Source organism: Sphaerodactylus townsendi, linkage group LG04 (genome assembly GCF_021028975.2).
Source record: "Sphaerodactylus townsendi isolate TG3544 linkage group LG04, MPM_Stown_v2.3, whole genome shotgun sequence".
NCBI classification, from domain to species: Eukaryota; Metazoa; Chordata; class Lepidosauria; order Squamata; family Sphaerodactylidae; genus Sphaerodactylus; species Sphaerodactylus townsendi.
The window spans coordinates 156606806-156626500 of NC_059428.1; the positions used below are offsets into that span (position 1 = coordinate 156606806).

At 47.6% G+C, this 19695-nt stretch overlaps 1 protein-coding gene across 1 annotated transcript; it reads left to right on the plus strand.

Annotated features, from left to right (window-relative positions):
- Positions 1–394: 394 nt before the first annotated feature.
- On the plus strand, positions 395–18168 carry LOC125431690 (acyl-coenzyme A synthetase ACSM5, mitochondrial-like). The gene is given in 15 exon segments (XM_048494714.1): positions 395–598; positions 1766–2002; positions 2908–2946; positions 2948–3110; positions 3238–3445; positions 5130–5273; positions 6048–6204; positions 9204–9283; positions 10061–10184; positions 11778–11858; positions 12824–12925; positions 13201–13328; positions 14349–14448; positions 15196–15315; positions 16258–18168. Coding segments are annotated over 14 exon segments (1722 nt in total). The 5' UTR covers positions 395–598; positions 1766–1813; the 3' UTR covers positions 16345–18168.
- Positions 18169–19695: the final 1527 nt, after the last annotated feature.

The window sequence follows — 19695 nt, forward strand, 5'->3', positions numbered from 1 at the left end:
GTAGGAAGTTTGGGGGAGGTGGACTAGGAAGCTGAAGCAATTTCCCACGACTGCCCCCTTCCGATCTCTACTCCGTGATTCGCACCAGCACCCTGCTTTCTCAGCACAAAGAGGTGAGTTCGTTATCTCTCCTTCAGAGGGCTTCAGTGCTTAGAAGTGTCGTGAATCAGACAAGGAACGTACCGCAGCATTGGCGGTTTACAACAAGAGAATCCACGGCACTGCTTTAAATCGGCTGCGATTGCAGAGCTGGCTTGCTGACGGCCTCTGTCTGCACAAGCCCGATATTGAGACTTTTTCTCCATTTCACTACCCGCCTCCCGCATGTTCCACGGCCTCTCACTGGCTGCTGATATCACTTAATAGCTGCCTACACCCCATGGGGCCACTGCAGGGTTGAACTTCAGGCTGTCCGCCATTGGGGTGAAGAAACAACCGAGACCGTGCTGGCGTTTCTACGTGCTAAGGCATGCCCGTTTGAGCAGATCGCCTGTCGGAACAACTCAGGGGGGACCACCACCACCCTAAACAGGGCCCCTTCCTCCAGCGATCGGGCGGCCAGCTTGCTTCTAACCAACCGGAAGGCAGGGCAGACCAGGTCAGCTCATGTTTTCCCTTTCTCGCTGCTCGAAGTTGCAATCAAGGTAAACTCCCTCCCCGGGCGCCCTTTATCAGAGTAAATACACAGGCTCGTGAAGAAACGTTTCTGGTTAAGCTCAAGGTCTTACAGAAAAAAAGGCCCAGAGGGGGGAAAGTAGGCGAGGCCGGTCTTGGTCTAAATATACAATTCTGCTAGTGCCTGGCAGGTCAGCCCATCCAAATAGATCGAAAACTCATGGGAAACTTGAGATTTATTGTTTCTCGAGTGCCAAGACTTGCAGTTTCCTGAGTGGCAGGGTTGCGCCTCCTCGGACCCTCTGTTCCAGACCAAAGACCACCCTTTCTTAAAACAATATGCAAAAAATATTAACACTCAGGGCGATCCTGAGTTTCGATTTCTCTTATCCTTTTTTCACTATTGCATGGCTCATCTCCAACACACAGCAAACCTTAGTCCCCCCCCTTTGCTTTCTTCCGCTTCCTAACAAATAGCCTGGGAATCTTGCGTGTGCAAACTGCTGTCAGATTGCAGCTGACTTATTCATTTGTTTACATTGTTCCTCGCCCTTTACTACAAGCTTCGGGGTAAGTTACAATAACTTATGGCGACTGGGCCAATGTATGCATTCAAGAAAATCTGTGGGGTGGCTCGCCCTCTAGTGTCCAGATGGAAAAACAGCAGGAGCAGAAACTAGGGATGAGCGGAACGTTTCCTGAATTTGTTTCTTTAAATTTATGGTTTGTTTCTTTTGAAGTTCTGTGACCTTCAGAGACCTGCAAACAATGCAAAAAACAGCAACATGAAGCGATTGCTGTAAAAATCAGCCATGAAAAATAATCAAGGCTCCACCGAGGCATCAAAACAGACTAGAAACAAACGAAGAGCCTGTCTGGTATATTGGTTAGAAGGCTGGACTATGACGGGGAAATCTACACTTGCCCTGAAATTCAGGAGGCGATCTTAGATCTACATGGGTGTTGTGAGGATATAACGGAGGAAGGCAGATGTATGTCCCCCACTTTTGAGTTCTTGGGAGGAACAACAGAATTAAAAACAAAACAGAACATTGAACGGAATCTTGGCAGCCAATGTAAACCTTTCGGAACATGTGTAACGTAAGAATGCATTTCCATGCAATAATTAAATCTTTAAAAATTGTTACAGGGGAACAAAGCCAATCAAAGTCTTCAAGCTGTCTCATGAACTAGCGCCATGAAGACCCTCCTAAAATTCTTCAGGACTCAGCTGACCCCGTGCCTGCTCCTCCACCACCAAGCCAAGAGATTCCTGGCCTCTCCGATTGCCTCGTACTATGAAGCTATAAACCGGGGTGAACAGGAAGTGCCCGAATATTTCAATTTCGCAAGCGACGTTCTGGACAAGTGGGCTCAAGTGGAAAAGGTATTAACGTTTCTTTAGCATTGGGGGAGCTGGTCCTTGGCTGGTAAGAAACTGGTTTGCCACACATTTCCTGCCCCTGCTCAAATGGCTCTGGAGATCCCTTTCTTTCTTTCTTTCTTTCTTTCTTTCTTTCTTTCTTTCTTTCTTTCTTTCTTTCTTTCTTTCTTTCTTTCTTTCTTTCTTTCTTTCTTTCTTTCTTTCTTTCTTTCTTTCTTTCTTTCTTTCTTTCTTTCTTTCTTTATACCGCCCTCTCCAAAGGCTCAGGGCGGTGTCCATCAATAATAAAACAATTTAAAACATCATAATATATAATTTACATAAAATAATTCATAAAATAGCAAGACTATAGATGGCTTCAACCCCCCCTCCCCCTTTTATATACCCACGGGAGGCCAGCTGTTCTTATGGCGGAGTTGACATCATCCCGGCTGGCCAAACGCCTCGCGGAACAGGTCCGTTTTACAGGCCCTGCAGAAACTTTGTAAGTCCCGCAGGGCCCTGATCTCACCTGGAAGCCTGTTCCACCAGGTAGGGCCAGAGTCAAAGGCCCTGGTCTCTTGTAGAGGCTGCCAGCCGGATCGCCTTGGGGCCAGGGATCACCAGTAGGTCCGCCTCCAATGAGCGGAGGGGCCTAGAAGGGCGATATAGGGAGAGACGTTTTGGTCGTTTTTTAAAGTTATCCCTTTTGGTCGTTTTTTAAAGCGGATCTTCCTGGTAATATGTTTTATTAAGAAATAAATCTCTAATTTAAAGCAGGGCCGTCTGGCCGATGTTGTTCCGGTCTCTTCCTGCCCCCTTCCCATCCCTATTACAAAATCATATCAGATGCACACCGCGCCATCCATTCCTTGGTCACGCTCTTCTTAGTTTAAAAGAAACCAGCCTGCCACCTTGTTCTAACTTAGGATGGGCAGAAGCCTCCGAACGCCCCAGACTGGCGCGAAGTGACGTAGGCAGAAGTGGAGCTTCGAAGAGCTGGGAGTTCGGTCCAGGAAAACCGCCAATCTGCTGACCGGCCCGTGTGGCTTACGAAGAGGGGACCGAATCGTTACCGCTTTGCCTCGAGTCCCGGAGTGGTGGTTGCTGAATGTGGCTTGCATGCGGGCAGGTTAGCAAGTGCGAGAAAGGAATCCCCCCCCGGCCAAAGGCTGGAATTTATTCTCCTTTAGGAAATTACCATCCACCCACCCACCCACCAGGCTCTTGGCTCATTTCACTCCCTTTCCATGTTTCAGGCCTGGTTCTCATCCCAGGGACGTCCCAACTGACAGCTAAAGACCTTTCCTACAGGCTCCAAGCGTCCAAAGCCAAATGCGTTGTGGTCACGGAGTCGCTGGCTCCTGCCGTGGACTCGGTTGCGCACGAATGCAGCTCTCTGAAAACCAAACTGATTGTGTCTGAAGGCGGCAGAGAGGGATGGGTGAACTTCAAGGACCAGTTCCAGTAGGTGTTGCCACAACAGTGGGTCGAGCAGTGGTCCACAAACTTGTCGTCTCTACATTGTTGGGCTTTTGGGGGGGGGGGGTGGATTTGGAGAACTGGTAATAGGCACCTCTTCCCTGACCTGAATGGCCCAAGCTAGCCTGATCATGTAAGATCTCAGAAGTTAAGCAGGTTGTTAACCCTCAGAAGTTAAGCAGAAGTTAACCCTCACTAATACTTAGATGAAGGACCACTAAGGAAGACCCAGGGTGGCTATGCAGATGAAAGCCATGGCAAACCACCTCTTCCAGTCTCTTGAAAACTCTAGTGGATCTCCATAAGTCGGCTGTGACTTGATGCCATTTTACACACAATAGCCAACAAAATGGCTGACAAGGTGGGGGAGGAATGGCCAACCAGAAAATTGCTGCCATGGGGTTGGGCCAATCATATAATGTTGGGAGGTTCCAAGCCCATGTCCTATGATGGAGACCAATTGATAATGAAACCACCGCCAGTCCTCATTTCCAAATGAGGGCTCCATATTTCCAAATGAGGGCTCCATATTTCCAAATGAGAATCCATATTTCCAAATGAGGGTTCCATATTTCCAAATGAGGGTTCCATATTTCCAAATGAGGGTTCCATATTTCCAAATGAGGGCTCCATATTTCCAAATGAGGGTTCCATATTTCCAAATGAGGGTTCCATATTTCCAAATGAGAATCCATATTTCCAAATGAGAATCCATATTTCCAAATGAGGGCTCCATATTTCCAAATGAGGGCTCCATATATCCAAATGAGGTCACCATATTTACAAATGAGGGTTCCATATTTACAAATGAGAATCCATATTTACAAATGAGGGTTCCATATTTACAAATGAGGGCTCCATATTTCCAAATGAGGGCTCCATATTTCCAAATGAGAATCCATATTTCCAAATGAGAATCCATATTTCCAAATGAGGGTTCCATATTTCCAAATGAGAATCCATATTTCCAAATGAGGGTTCCATATTTCCAAATGAGGGTTCCATATTTCCAAATGAGGGCTCCATATTTCCAAATGAGGGCTCCATATTTCCAAATGAGAATCCATATTTCCAAATGAGAATCCATATTTCCAAATGAGAATCCATATTTCCAAATGAGGGTTCCATATTTCCAAATGAGGGTTCCATATTTCCAAATGAGGGCTCCATATTTCCAAATGAGGGCTCCATGTTTCCAAATGAGGTCACCATATTTACAAATGAGGGCTCCATATTCCCAAATGAGGGCTCCATATTTCCAAATGAGGGCTCCATATTTCCAAATGAGAATCCATATTTCCAAATGAGAATCCATATTTCCAAATGAGGGTTCCATATTTCCAAATGAGGGTTCCATATTTCCAAACGAGGGCTCCATATTTCCAAACGAGGGCTCCATATTTCCAAACGAGGTCACCATATTTACAAATGAGGGCTCCATATTTCCAAATGAGGGCTCCATATTTCCAAATGAGGGCTCCATATGTCCAAGTGAAGGCTCCATATTTCTATGTTGCCTTTCTTTGCTGAAGCAAACACAAAGCAGTTTTAATTAAAATTTTAAAAACCACACACACACACACACACACACACAGAGCTTCCCAATTGAAACTCTACCAACGGAAAAGGTGGCAGGCGCGCGGCAATACGTAATGTGCTTGATTTTAAGAGCAGCGCCCGCTGAGCACGACTGTGTTAAAACCAAGAGCGAAGAGCCCATGCTCATCTACTTTACGAGTGGAAGCACAGGAGCCCCCAAAATGGCTGAGCACTCCCACTGCAGTTACGGGATCGGCTTCGCAGTCAGTGGCAGGTAAAGTCCACCTGTTATGATGTCAGGGAACAGTGCGGACGTGGGCAATGGATCTAGGGTGGCCAATTCCCACCTGGCCCCTGGCGATGGGGGTGGGGGTGGGGGTAGGAGTGGGAGCAGAAGTGGCGTAGGAGGTTAAGAGCTCGAGTATCTAATCTGGAGGAACCGGGTTTGATTCCCAGCTCTGCTGCTTGAGCTGTGGAGGCTTATCTGGGGAATTCGGATTAGCCTGTGCACTCCCACCCACGCCAGCTGGGTGACCTTGGGCTAGTCACAGCTTCTCGGAGCTCTCTCAGCCCCACCGACCTCACAGGGTGCTTGTTGTGAGGGGGGAAGGGCAAGGAGATTGTCAGCCCCTTTGAGTCTCCTGTAGGAGAGAAAGGGGGGATATAAATCCAAACTCTTCTTCTTCACTAGGGTTGCCAGATTCCTCTGGGGAACTCCTGCAGATTTGGGGGTGGAGCCTGGGTACAAGGCACCTCAGTGGGGTACAAGGACAGAAGGTCCACCCACCCAAGTATCTATTTTCTCCAGGGCCCCCGATCTCTGCAGTTTGGAGATGAACTGTAATTCCAGGGGATTCCCCGGCCCCACCTGGACGCTGGCATCCCTAAATGGAGTAGGGAGGTGTAGCCTGACACGAAAGCATGTTTTCCCGAAAGACCAGACGGGGTAGAAGGCACTGGACATAATTCTCAGAGCGGAGTTGAGCAATCGCCATTTCGGCGACGGTTCACCAAGTGACTCCAGGTGCCCTCCTTTTTCTCTGCACAGACACCTGATGAACCTGACCCCTTCAGACGTATTCTGGAACACGTCTGACACGGGGTGGGTCAAGACAGCCTGGAGCAGTGTGTTCGCCCCCTGGATTAATGGAGCGTGCGTCTTCGTACATCAATTGGCACAATTCAAACCCGACATCATACTGGATGTAAGATCAGTGGGTCAAACAGAGGGTGTGTGTTGGGAAAGCTCAGAGACTCAGAGGAGGTAGACAAGGGGATTCTCGTGTTTTGTCTCATGCAGTTTTAACAGGAATAAAAACCACACACTTGGGCAGAGTCTTTGCAACTAGATTTGAGTCCAGCAGCACGTCAGGGAACCACAAGGTTTTGGGGGCATAAGGCTTCAAGAATACCCTGTCTCTGGGGAATGGGGTTTCAACTCTTGAAAACTTATTTCCTGAAAATCTTCTGGGTCTCTAAGGAGCTACTGGACTATAATTTAGCCATTCTACTGCTCTGAGGAGCTACTGGACTCTAATTTAAGCTTCAGCATGGCTGCCCTCTGAAATTAACAGTCTGTTGAATCCAGAGATTCTGTATAACGGATACCTGGACACAGGTTACGCGTGAACATAAAAAGGGAGTATGGCCACTCTTGCGTACTAGCTGTATCCCTTGTGTCATAGTATTTAAGCAAGTTTACACACATAAAAAATATAGACACAGGGCAAGCTCTGTGCAGACCACAGAGACGTTAGGAAAGGCAAATTCCAACTGTGCAGACATTAGCTGCACAAGGTACAAGTGTGTTCGAGAGACCCTGAAAGACTTATCATTTGTGTAGCCCTTTCGGTGTCGAAAATGCTTCAGACAGAGGCATAATGGTTAAGAGCAGGTGCACTCTAATCTGGAGGAACTGGGTTTTATTCCCTGCTCTGCCGCTTAAGCTGTGGAGGCTTATCTGGTAAACCAGATTAGCTTGTGCACTCCCACACATGCCAGCTGGGTGACCTTACAGTCCAGGGCTCAGGGAACCAGGCTCTCAGATGTTCAGGAACTACAATTCCCATCAGCCCCTACCAGCATGGCCAATTGGCCATGCTGACAGAGGCTGATGGGAATTGTAGTTCCTGAACATCTGGAGAGCCGCAGGTTCCCTACCCCTGGGCTAGTCACAGTCCTTCGGAGCTCTCTCAGCCCAAGCTACCTCCCAGGGAGTTTGTTGTGAGGGGGAAGGGAAAGGAGTTTGCAAGCCCCTTTGAGTCTCCTACAGGAGAGAAAGGGGGATATAAATCCAACTCTTCTTCTTCTTCTCTTCCTCCTCCCCCCACAACATAGGTTGGCCATTACCTCTCCCACCCACACACACGCATACACTGCAGATAGGAGCGTGACAAAGAATGGCTGGGTTAGGGGAATCTAGTAACCTTATATAAGATACAGGTTTGAACCATGATACACACAGATACCAACTACTTCGGTTATCCCAATCTACCACCTAGTAAGCCCACTTCTTCTCTATGAGCACCCGTGGGAAAGTGGAGAGAACCACAGCTCAGCAGCTGAGCATCTGTTTTTTGTGCAGAAGATCCCAAGTTCGATTCCCAGTATCCCCAGTTACAAAAAGACCAGGTCGTGAGTGGGCTGAAATACCTCTGCCTGGGACTTTGGACAGCAGCTGTCAGTCAAGAGTAGATAACACGGAATTTGATGGACCAATGGTCTGCCTGAATCAGCTATGTGTTAAAGTGATGTCATTTCACAGCGTGAAGATCTTCCAGTCGACGCATCCCAGCATATCAGTAAACAGTGCCATCAAACCTGACCCATGCTAAGCAAGAGGGGAAGGTACACACAAAAGTGAAAATGAAGAAAACTTGGGCTCATTAGAGCCATAATGAGGTCCGAACATTAGTTCTCCCCTGATTGGTAGTATTTCATTTTGAAATTTATAATTTTACAAACAGTAACCAAATGTTTTGGAAAATTGTTTTCATTCTCCCATTGGAGTAATATATATAAACATAAGTTAGAACGGCACGGCAAAGTAATCTCAATGTAAATATAACAGCTTTCGAGAGGCATAAGAACAAACCAATTGCAGAGTGTTGTCCTCACTGATTGTAACCATTATTGTATTTTGAAAAACCCTGACCTGCCTTTAACAGCCGTGAAGTTTAACGAGGCCAGTTGGTTAATTATCTAGAATCTGGCTAGCTGTTATATTTACATTGAGATTACTTTGCCGTGCCGTTCTAACTTATGTTTATATATATTACTCCAATGGGAGAATGAAAACAATTTTCCAAAACATTTGGTTACTGTTTGTAAAATTATAAATTTATTTTGGTTACTTTAAAGTAAATTGCTACTCCAGTGGGAGAACTAATGTTTTGAAGTTTTCATTGTAGCCTGTGGGTACAAGTTTTCTTCATTTTCATCAAACCTGATCCATGCATTGCTTGCTCAATAAACACCCGTACATAGATTTCAAACAGCTTCACGTATATGCACACAGAAGGTATTTCCCATTTAAAAGGGTCTGGCAGCAGGTAACATGAAGAATCCTTTTACTCAAAACCTTGGAGAGCTACACCCAATCCTGACCTCCATAAGCCACTGCTTATGGCAGCGGTTCTCAACCTGTGGGTTGGGACCTCTTTGGGGGTCGAATAAAAAAACACCATCGCCAGCCCCATCACATACACCCCATACAAATACAGGGGTCACCACAACATGAGGAACTGTATTAAAGGGTCGCAGCATTAGGAAGGTTAAGAACCACTGGCTTATGGCTTCTGTTCAAGAGCATTCAGAAAGATTCAAGAGCATTCAGAAAGCAGGCTTTTATACTGATTCGCTACGGCCCCTTCTGCACATGCAGAATAATGCATTCAATCCACTTTCAGTGCACTTTGCAGCTGGATTTGACTGTGTGGAGTTGCAACAGCCCCTTGCAAACCATTGTGAAAGTGGACTGAAAGTGCATTATTCGGCGTGTGAGGAAGGGGCCTTAAATCGAATCCCAGTGGGAAACCTTTTTCCAAGTATCTGGATTCTCGAACCATTTCAGGCTGCGATGCAACCCATTAAAAGCCACTTGGGCCTTCATGCTCAGCAAACAGGACTTGCTCGAAGCCGCACTGTGGCGCTTGCATGACACTTACATTTTCGCCCCCCCCCCCCCCCCGCCTTTATCATATAGACGCTGTCAAAGTATCCGATCACAACGTTCTGCACCGCTCCGACGGCGTATCGTATGCTGGTACAACATGATAGCAAAAGGTATTGTATTTAGTTCGAGGCAAGAGAGAGTCTAAATTGGTATACTATCCCAAAAGATTGGGGTGGGTGTGTGTGTGTTTCTTACATTATGTCCAGTATTATTATTATTCAATTTTGTTCAATATGATAGCTGCCAGTTCTTTAGCTGGTTGCCGGCCTTTCATTACAATTCAAGCCTCACCCAGAAGTCTAGGACGTTGTCACGATTTGGAGTAGTATTCGTGTGAACCCCAGTCTTCCCTGTGCAAATACTCATCACAAGTGACGACTTTCCCCCTCCATCTTCCAGCATTTATCGCAATGTCCTGTAGCTGTGCTTTGCTCACAAATCTATCATTATCAGGTGATCTTGTAATGAGTGAAAACGCTCTTAAAGATCAGCTGTTGCAACTGTCAGTTGTTTCACCGTGGTGACCGAGAAAACCGTGGTTGTTTAACCCTGGTGACCGAGATAACCGTGGTTGTTTCACCCTGGTGACCGAGATAACCGTGGTTGTTTCACCCTGGTGACCGAGAGGGTGACCCTTCAGCCACGCTTCGTTTGTACTATCATTCCGATAAATATGTGAAGTATTTCACGCCACCTTCCGCAGAATCGGAACTCACTGGGATCACATAACACTGAACTGAATGCACCAAAACTTTATATTGCATCTGATGTCGTTTAATGGGCCCCTGCAATTTCAAGTGGCAAATGAAACCACCGCTGGCCGGCTAGCCTTCTGTTCTGTACTGCGGTGATTCGGGGGTTACTAACTGTCATTTTTCTCTTCCAAGCTACACATTCAAGAGTTTGCGGCACTGTGTGACGGGAGGGGAACCTCTCAACCCCGACGTGAGGGAACGCTGGAAAGTCAAGACAGGACTGGAGCTCTATGAAGCCTACGGACAAACCGAAACGGTGTGTCTGCCCTTCCTCTCCCAAGGCGGGGTCTCAGAACAGCCCTTCAGCGCTTGCCCTGTTTTGTGCAGGCTTTTGAAAAGATGCTTCCTTAGGGCCGTGGTGGCGAACCTTTGGCACTCCAGATGTTATGGACTACAATTCCCATCAGCCCCTGCCAGCACGGTCAATTGGTCATGCTGGCAGGGGCTGATGGGAATTGTAGTCCATAACATCTGGAGTGCCAAAGGTTCGCCACCACTGCCTTAGGGTGTCCTTATACTTAGCAAGTGCACATCACTGAATTTACATGTTCCAAAGTCTGTCTGTTTGCAAAACAACTCAACGGCTGTGGATCAGCCACACAGTGTGGGTTTGGCCACACGTGGTTTTTCTTTTTCATGACTGGGGTGATTGGCAGAACCAGCTGCAGCTGTTCCCTCCGCACAGGGTTGTTCCCGATAAATAGTCCCACAGAGCCGCTACTGGTTCTGTTTCCCTGCGGCCACATAACTAACTGTGCCCCGCCTCAATAATAGTGTGAATTCAGGGAGGTTGAAAAAGCATCGTAGCTAAGGATTACAACCTAGGTATCCCTTGTTTGAATCCCACCTGGGAGCAAACATACTGCCGCACTGGGTAAGACAGGGGGTCTGGTAACACCCAAGTCCTCCTTCTCCACTCTAGCAGGTCCAACTCTAGCAAATTTCACCAACATCCCACAAACCCGTGCAGAATATTCTAGCAACTGGGCTGTAAATAAATCTCCCAAGGAGTATAGAGCAGAAATGTCAAGCTTGCATTTACTCAAGTAGAGCCTGTTCACGTTGCAGTCGAAAGGAAGGAATAGAAACCTCTAAAGAGTACTTTTCTCTAGCGCAGGTGGCCAGGTCATCTGGCACCGTGTGTATGGGCATTTGAGGGATTGTTTCTATGGGAGCGACCCGTAGAGACGTCTGACGCCATGAAGAGCCCTGCAGAGAGTGCGCAAACAGGAAGAAGAGGGATCAAACGGCAGCTCACAGTTTAAGACTAAGGCCCCTTCCGCACGAGCAGAATAATGCCCTTTCAATCCACTTTCAATGCACTTTGCAACTGGATTTGACTGTGCGGAAGAGCAAAATCCACTTGCAAACCATTGTGAAAGTGGATTGAAAGTGGATTATTCTACATGCACGGAAGGGGCCAAAGAGAAGGTCACCCAACTCAGGAAGATAACGTTTATGTATGCTTAGAGTGATGCAGCACCCACCCACCCCTCCAATGTCCAGGCACGCTAAGTTGCTTGCTGCAACACTAGCCCCATCCCTGTAAGCCAAGTCCCACAAGATATCCAGGACTTCTCTGACTCTGGGTTAAAGCACAACTTCTTTGGCAGTGCTGGAACAGCCTTTTCCTGATGGGGGCTGGAAACATGAGGACAAAACACTCTGCAAACGACTCTAGGATTTCTTCCACACCATCAGACAAATGACCAGAGCAAAGTTAATTGTTTTTGCATGTCTAAGATGCACACGAGCTCAAGTGGCTGCGTTTGCCGTCCACGCAGGCCACGAAACAGGCACCGGGACAAAACAACCCAGCCTCCTTTTGGTTTCTTGGTGTCTCTTGCAGGTCACAATATGCGCTAATGCTAAAGGGATGAAAATTAAATCAGGCTCAATGGGCAAGGCGTTAACACCATACAACGTTCAGGTACGAGGAGAAATTCTCCATATGGGTGTCAGGGAAGACTGTGCACAACTGTTGTTATTTTCTCTGTTCATTCCCTGTTCCTAGCACAGTGATGGCGAACCTTTTTGAGACCGAGTGCCCAAATTGCATCCCAAAACCCGCTTATTTATCGCAAAGTGCCAACACGGCAATTTAACCTGAATACTGAGGTTTTAGTTTAGAAAAAATGGTTGGCTCTGAGGCGTGCATTACTCGGGAGTAAGCTTGGTGGTAGTCAGTGGCTTTGCTTTGAAGCAACCGTGCAACTCTTCCAACGGGTGACTCACGACCCTAGGAGGATTTACTCAGAAGCAAGCCCCATTGCCAGCAATCGAGCTTACTCCCAGGTAAAGGATTGCGCTTTAGTTCTTTGCATGAAAATCAGTGGGGTTTAACAGTGCTTAATAGGGTTACCTACACTGCTTCCCCAAAACTAGGTCTTAGGTTTAATGCTAATAATCGAGGCCAGTGGCCCAGGCCAGCCTAGATTTGGGGGGGGGGGGGGGCGACTCTGTTTGCACATGCCCACAGAGAGGGCTTTGAGTGCCACCTCTGGCACCCATGCCATAGGTTCGCCACCACTGTCCTAGCATAACGTCAATCATTATGACGATGGGCAACCATGAGAGGTGCATATATTGCAAACACTCTGTAGGAAGTCCACTGGTAGCACACTTTGTGTTCCCTTCTGAATGTTCCTCTGTTGACCTGTCCATTTTCTTTGCGCCACCAAACCTAACATGAACTATTATGAACTCAGCCAACAGACATGTATACAATTCCCCACTCTGGAATCCATCTTCTGAGTGTAACGCTGTTGACCGACAGAATGAACTTTTCTATATGGTTTCCTTTGTTCCATAGAACTTAGCAGGAGTCATTCTGCAGATAAATGTTCAATCATCAGAACCAGTCGGTGAAAATAACATGCTCCTTCATTTCCCCAGATTGTAGATGACCAAGGCAACATTCAGCCCCCAGGAGAAGAAGGAGATATTGCCATCCAAATCCATCCCAAGAGGCCATTTTGTTTCTTCTCGCAATATCTGGTAATTATGATTGCTCTAACCAGCCGCCATTGGGTGCAAGGGGTAGTGAAAGGGTATTCCATTCTAAGCACATTGATTTCCACTCTGCAAAGAATCCACTGACAATTTCACAAGCATAGAACTAAGGCTGCCACTCAAAGAAAGCTTAGTCAATCAGAGCAACAGAGGCATGCCGCTTCAAAAAGCAATAGAGCTATTTACTTGGGTGCGGCATGTGCAAAATGAAAGTCACCTATTCAGAATTCTGACCCCATTGTGCTTCCTTGCCTTGCCAGGATAACCCTGAAAAAACGGCAGCCACCCAGCGGGGAAACTTCTATATCACTGGAGACCGAGGGATAATGGACGAAGAGGGATACTTTTGGTTTGTCGGAAGGTCGGACGACGTCATCAATTCTGCCGGGTAGGGTCCTCGTCCAGCAGATTTTTACAGATTTGATCATAGAACCATAGAGTTGGAAGAGACCCCAAGGGTCATCCAGTCCAACCCCCTGCCATGCAGGAACACACAATCAAAGGAGATGGCCATCCAGCCTCTGTTTAAAAACCTGCAGAGAAGGAGACTCCACCACCCTCCGAGGCTGTGAATTCCACTGTCAAACAGCCCAGAAAGTTCTTCCTAATGTTTAGGTGGAATCTCTTTTCCTGCACCTTAAATCCATTACTCCATGTCCTAGTCTCTGAGGCAGCAGAAAACAAGCTTGCTCCCTCTTCGACATGGCATCCCTTCACATATTTAAACATAGCTATCATGTCCCCCCTTAACCTTCTCTTCTCCAGACTAAACATCCCCAGCTCCCTAAGCCTCTCTTCATAGGGCATGGATTCCAGACCTTTTACCATTTAGGTTGCCCTTCTCTGCACCTGTTCCAGCTTGTCAATATCCTTCTTGAATTGCAGTGCCCAGAACTGAACACAGTACTCTAGGTGAGGTCTGACCCTTGCAGAATAGAGTGGTACAATATTTCCTCGATCTAGACACTACTCTTATTGATGAATCCCAGAATTGTATTGGCTTTCTTGGCTTCCATATCACACTGCTGACTCAAGTTCAGTTTGTGGCCTACTAAGACTCCCAGATTCAGTAACAGAAGGTGTGCCGTTTTGACAGCTATAAATTGGGAGCCCTCAAGGAATCTTGGGGAATGCTGGTGAATGATTATGAAACGTCCCTGTAGCCCAATGCTGCAAAATTTCTGCACTTCTGGAAAAATTAACTATTTGAGGAGTTGCCTAGGTCTGCAGCAACTGCCACTAACTCAGGGTAACCACCTTGCACTGTCCTCTTGATAGCTACGGGACCATCAAGTTCATTTGTTAGGAGTTCACTTGTTCGCTTGTTACTGATTTGCACAGTATTGTTACTGTTCACTTGTTACTGATTTGCACAGTATTGACATAGAACGAACGTGTTCTCTCTTAGGTACCGCATCGGCCCGTTTGACGTGGAAAGTGCCCTGATAGAACACCCCGCCGTGGCTGAATCCGCGGTGGTCAGCAGCCCAGACCCCGTCAGAGGAGAGGTAAAGGGGCATTCAAACCGTTCTTTAAACTCAGAGGTGCCTTCATAGAACACACCAGGTACTTGCTCGGGAAAAGAGCAACAAACTTTGACGTATCAAAAAGTGATACCGCATTTCAGGTACCTTCTTGACCAGGGAAACGATCGCATTTAAAAATGCCGGGCTGATGGGTGGGCAAGGGATGGCCTCCCGCAAGTATCTGATTGTACTGCACCAAGAGGAGACCCCTTTGGGTCACCAAAAGGGCTGTGCTGCGAACAGGGATTGTGAGAAGCACATGGACAAAGGCCACGAAAGAGCAGAATGGTGGTGAGGAAAGGACTTGGATAAGATTCAGCAGAGAAGACGACAGGATAAAACCCACTGGGATCTGGCACAAAATTCAACGCCTGGATCTCTTAAAAAAATTAAAGAGCAAATCCATTTTTCTGGTCCGTATGGCCAGAGGCGTTGATTTGGGAAAACTACACACCGTCCACGCTTGCCAGTTCACCCAGCAGCTTTGTTCTTACTGCCCGGAATAGGAAAGGAGGGAGCAGGTCGACTTCTTTAGCAACCAACTGGGTAGAATTCCCACCTGCATCTTTAGGGGGAACCGTCACGAAGAGGCTGAGATGTCTGCCTTTTAATATGAAGGTTAATATGCTTGTGTGCCTTTTAATATGAAGGTTACAAACAAGAGGCCTCCTTTCTGGCTGGAGCTCTGTTTCCTCTAACTCGTTTGTGTCTATATTGCCCCTCTTCTAGGTGGTGAAAGCGTTTATCATCTTGTCCCCGGATTTTCTGTCACACGATCCAGAGAAACTGACCCGGGAGCTTCAGGATCACGTCAAACGAGTTACCGCTCCCTACAAGTATCCTAGAAAGGCACGTATCTTCCCCGTATAACTGAAGCACAGGATGAGACATGTCTTCGGCCCCTTCCGCACACGCAAAATAATGCGTTTTCAAACCACTTTCACAACTGTTTGCAAGTGGATTTTGCCATTCTGCACAGCTTCAAAGAGCACTGAAAGCAGTTTGAAAGTGCATTATTCTGCATGTGCGGAATGAGCCTTCGTCGGTCAGTGCTGAGCTGCAAATCTCTGAGGCTATCTGTCGCTCCCTCCTGCCGCTGTCCCTACGTTAGGGTGATTTCGGATTTCTCCTCCCTGTCGTTTTTACCTGCAAAAATCCCTTTTTAAATTTTGCCTCTCCTGTGTCCAAATCAAACCCACGACTCTTTATGTTCAAGTTGATCTCTTGTTTACTTGCGTGAATATGTCCCCATAACAATTATTTGCATTCTATCGAGAAACTAAAAATATAGTCAGAGCCAAATGTCCACCAAATCCAGCACCCCTGTTTCCTGCACTTATGAACCATGTTCCCTGGAAGGCCCACAGAACAGGGGCATCGGGCCAACATCCCCCACTACTTCTGCCCTATCCCCCTCCCCCACAGCAACTACTAACCAGAGGTATACTGCCTCTGAACACAGAAGTTCCATATAGTCACCATAGCTAGCAGCCACTGAGGAACCACTGAGGAACCTAACCTCCATTTGTTTGTCTAACCCTCCTATAAAGCCAGCAGAGGTCTGGTTAATCATACACCACAGAAATGTTACGACCCATGGATACCGCTGACAATATTTTCTGTTCAGAAAACGGCACGAAAATTATGGGTTCAATTTGCACAAGGGAGAAATCAAAGAAGACCAGGTGGGCTACCTGCAAGCTATTTTTTTCCCAAGAGTCCCACTCACATCAAATGAACGTTTACAGTCGGTTGGAAAAGGAACTAAAACTTTTAACTTTATAAATGCAGGTGGAGTTCGTCCGAGAGCTGCCGAAAACAGTTGCTGGGAAAATCAAAAGGAACGTCTTACGGAACCAGGAATGGAAAAAAGACTAGCCACAGCTTCACGTGTACAAAGAACTTCCGTTCTCTGTAAGCTTCTTGCGTCCTTGGTTGTGATGTAAATTTTTCAGGGGCTTGATTCTGATATCTCAAACAAAGAGGTCCTGTAAAGCCATGAGCCAAGGCAGGCGATACCCTCCCCACCCCGCGGATTTTGAACACAGTCCTAAAACGAGGCCAACCTCGCTCCTGGTGCCAGGTTTCTTGAGACTTTGCAGCCTCACCAAATTACCCCATAGAAAGTACGCTCTTCAAGGACAATGCGCCATCTTGGGAGAGAAACAAACAAACAAGGAAATACAAGCAGGGCTTGGAATGCACACCCTCTTCAAAATGACCGTGATGCACATAGATCCTGCCAAACCTCAAGACGGCCGACAGCACTGCTTATAAGCAGGAAAAGGATGCCCATCTGTAGCCAGCGACTTCCTATTGAACGGCTGGAAAGCCAGTAGTACCAAGAGGACAAGCAGAGGTCTAACGACCCAGGAATGGAATGAGCTCACAGTTCCTCCGCTCACAGACACAGCTTTGGGGGTAGGGGGTAGGGCAGTGGTGGTGAACCTCTGGCACTCCAGATGTTATGGACTACAATTCCCATCAGCCCCTTCCAGCATGGCCAAAGGTTCGCCACCACGGGGGTAGGGGGTGTTTGGAAAGAGTAGTGTACAGGCATGAGGTGAATGTTTAAGTTAGTGGGCACAGCTGGGCGGTACCGATGCTGTTCTGGCAGAGCGTGTTGCCAGGAACAGCGTCAGGAAACAGAGAGAAGCAGAAATGCTTCCCCAATACTTCTTGTATGGGCGCACTCTCTCTCTAACGCAATCTGTGCCACAATTTCATACTGCAGTCCCCTACAGTCCGTCCCCCCCCCCCACACACACACACACACTCTTGAATGGCCTAGGCTAGCTGAGTTCATGACATCTCGTCAGATCGCAGAAGCTGAGCAGTGGTGGCCCCGGTTCATCCCTGGATGGGAGACCACTAAGCAAGCCCAGGGTTGCTACTGTCGGGTCTAGGATTCATTCAGTCACAGACTCTGGGATTTATCCAGTGGTGGGATCCAAAAATTGTAATAACAGTTCCGATGGGGGTGGGATTCCAACAGTGGCGCTGCCGCACACACGCACCTCCAGTCCCTATTGGGCAGGGAGGTTGCTTTAGTAACCCCTTCTCGGCACTCAGAAAAATGAGTAACCACTTCTAGAGAAGTGGTGAGAACGGGTTGGATCCCACCTCTGGATTTATCACGCAGCAGCCTTTCTTGAAACGAACACTTTTGCAAAGCCAGTTCTAGAGGACCCCCCAAATGCTGGTAGCTTTATTACCTCTGCTTTCCACTCCCTGCCACCAACTACCTAAAGTAAAAGTGAGGAAAGTGAGGGGAAAGCGAAAGCCTTTTCCCAAGGGCTAGGGAAAGATAGGGAGCCATCTGGTTACCCTCCCCTCGCGAAGAAGGCTAGAGATGCCTCTGTTATCTACTGTTGAAGCAGAGGGAGTAAGAAGGAATGAAGGAAGACTCAGAAACCCAAAGAGGCCCTGGCCATTAAGCACACACTGACAGCTACGCAGAGGCAGGCTGCCGGAAACGTCAAGAGACCTTGGCATGTCTTGGAGTACCAGAGTGAAAACAGATCAGCTACTTCACTGCCAGATGACATTCCCAGCACAAAGGTTGTGAACATCCCAGCCCCTGTGTGAACATATTCAAAAACCAGCTAAAAACCTCTATCCGTGCACTTGCTGGAATATAAGGCCCAGGCCTTATCACTGTGATTCATGCATTCTGCCTTATTAAAGTACAATTTGATGCAAGAGTGGCATGCACACTTGTTTTATCCTGTTGACTTTGAAACTCACTCCAGCACTGTGGGGAGTGTAGTGGTTAAGAGCGGGTGGACTCTAATCTGGGTTTGATTCCCCGCTCCTACACATGAAGCCTGCTGGGTGACTTCGGAGCAGTCACAGTTCTCTCTGAACTCCCTCAGTCCCACCTATTGACCAAGGTGTCTGTTGTGGGGAGGGGAAGGGAAAGAGTTCGCAAGACGCTATGAGACTCCTTACAGGACAGAAGGGGGGATTGTTGGGGGGCACAGCGCCTGAGAGGCTCCCGAGTACGGCAGCCATTCTGCTTGGAAAAGGGCCCCCCAACACCTGGGGGGGCCCGCGCCTGAGTACGGCAATACACTGCTTGGAAAAAGGCCTCTCACGTGCAACTGACCTTTCCTTCCCAAATGTGGTTACGGAGAAAACTGCTGACATTGCAAGACCTCCTGGCTCCAATGTGTACATGCAATTTTGCCAAATCCCCTGCCCAAATCCCCCTGCGCCCTTTTGCCCTGTTCATTGTCTTGTATCCAGGTGCTGCAAACCCCTGCCCGCCTGCCTTGTTTGTTTTTCCACTTGTAAACTGTCAATAAAAGGGCTTGGGGAGAAACGGGACGGAAGAGTTGCCCCCTGCATCTCTCGCTTGCCGAAACAATATGCTGCCTCCTTTGCTGTAAGACAACAGGGGAGAGATCCAAACTCCTCTTCGTCTCTTCACTTACCGTATGGATTTCTCCCATAGAAATTTCAACTTCCTGGTTATACCAAATAAAAATTGCTGGGGGAAAGTATTTTCTACACTCTTGCACAAGTTAAAATCAGAGCTTAAAATAAGTACAAAAGATAAAAGCAACAGTTGAAACATGAGCCGGAGGGAGGGAAAGGGATTCACTGAGGGGATGCCAAGCGGGACAAGCTCTTCAAAAGAAAGGGACAAGTGAATTCCCCTGAAAGACGGTTCTAGAATTTTGGTGCCACCACCCAGAAGACCCTCCTCTAGTTTGTCACCTTCCTTATTACTGCCACTATCACTATCATTTATTATTTAGATTTATTCCTTGGCCTTTGCAGGGCAGGTTACAATAAAAGCCATAACAAAATCCTACACAATGCGACAGTAAAGCCATTATAAAACCAATGCGAAAAATGTAAACCATTCTAGACCCTGAAACTCCCACCCCAATCACCCCCCCCCAAAGTTGGAGGAGTGTACAGCACACCTTGTGCCCCCCACCCCCCTTCATCCCAGTAGCAGGGGAATCAGCCAAATGCCCAGGTGATAAGGCTGGTCTTTGCCAGGCATCAAACTCCAAGAGAATCTGGTGGGAGAGGATTCCACAGTGAAGGGGCCACTGTTGATAAGGCCCTTCGGGCTGCCCCCAACCCCATTACCTTTGAAGGGGGTGGGACAGCCAGGTAGGCCTCGCCCTCCAACCTCAGTGCCCAGGCAGCAATATATGAGCAGATGCGCTCTCTCAAATACCCAGGACCGAAGGTGAGCAGACCCAAAACAGC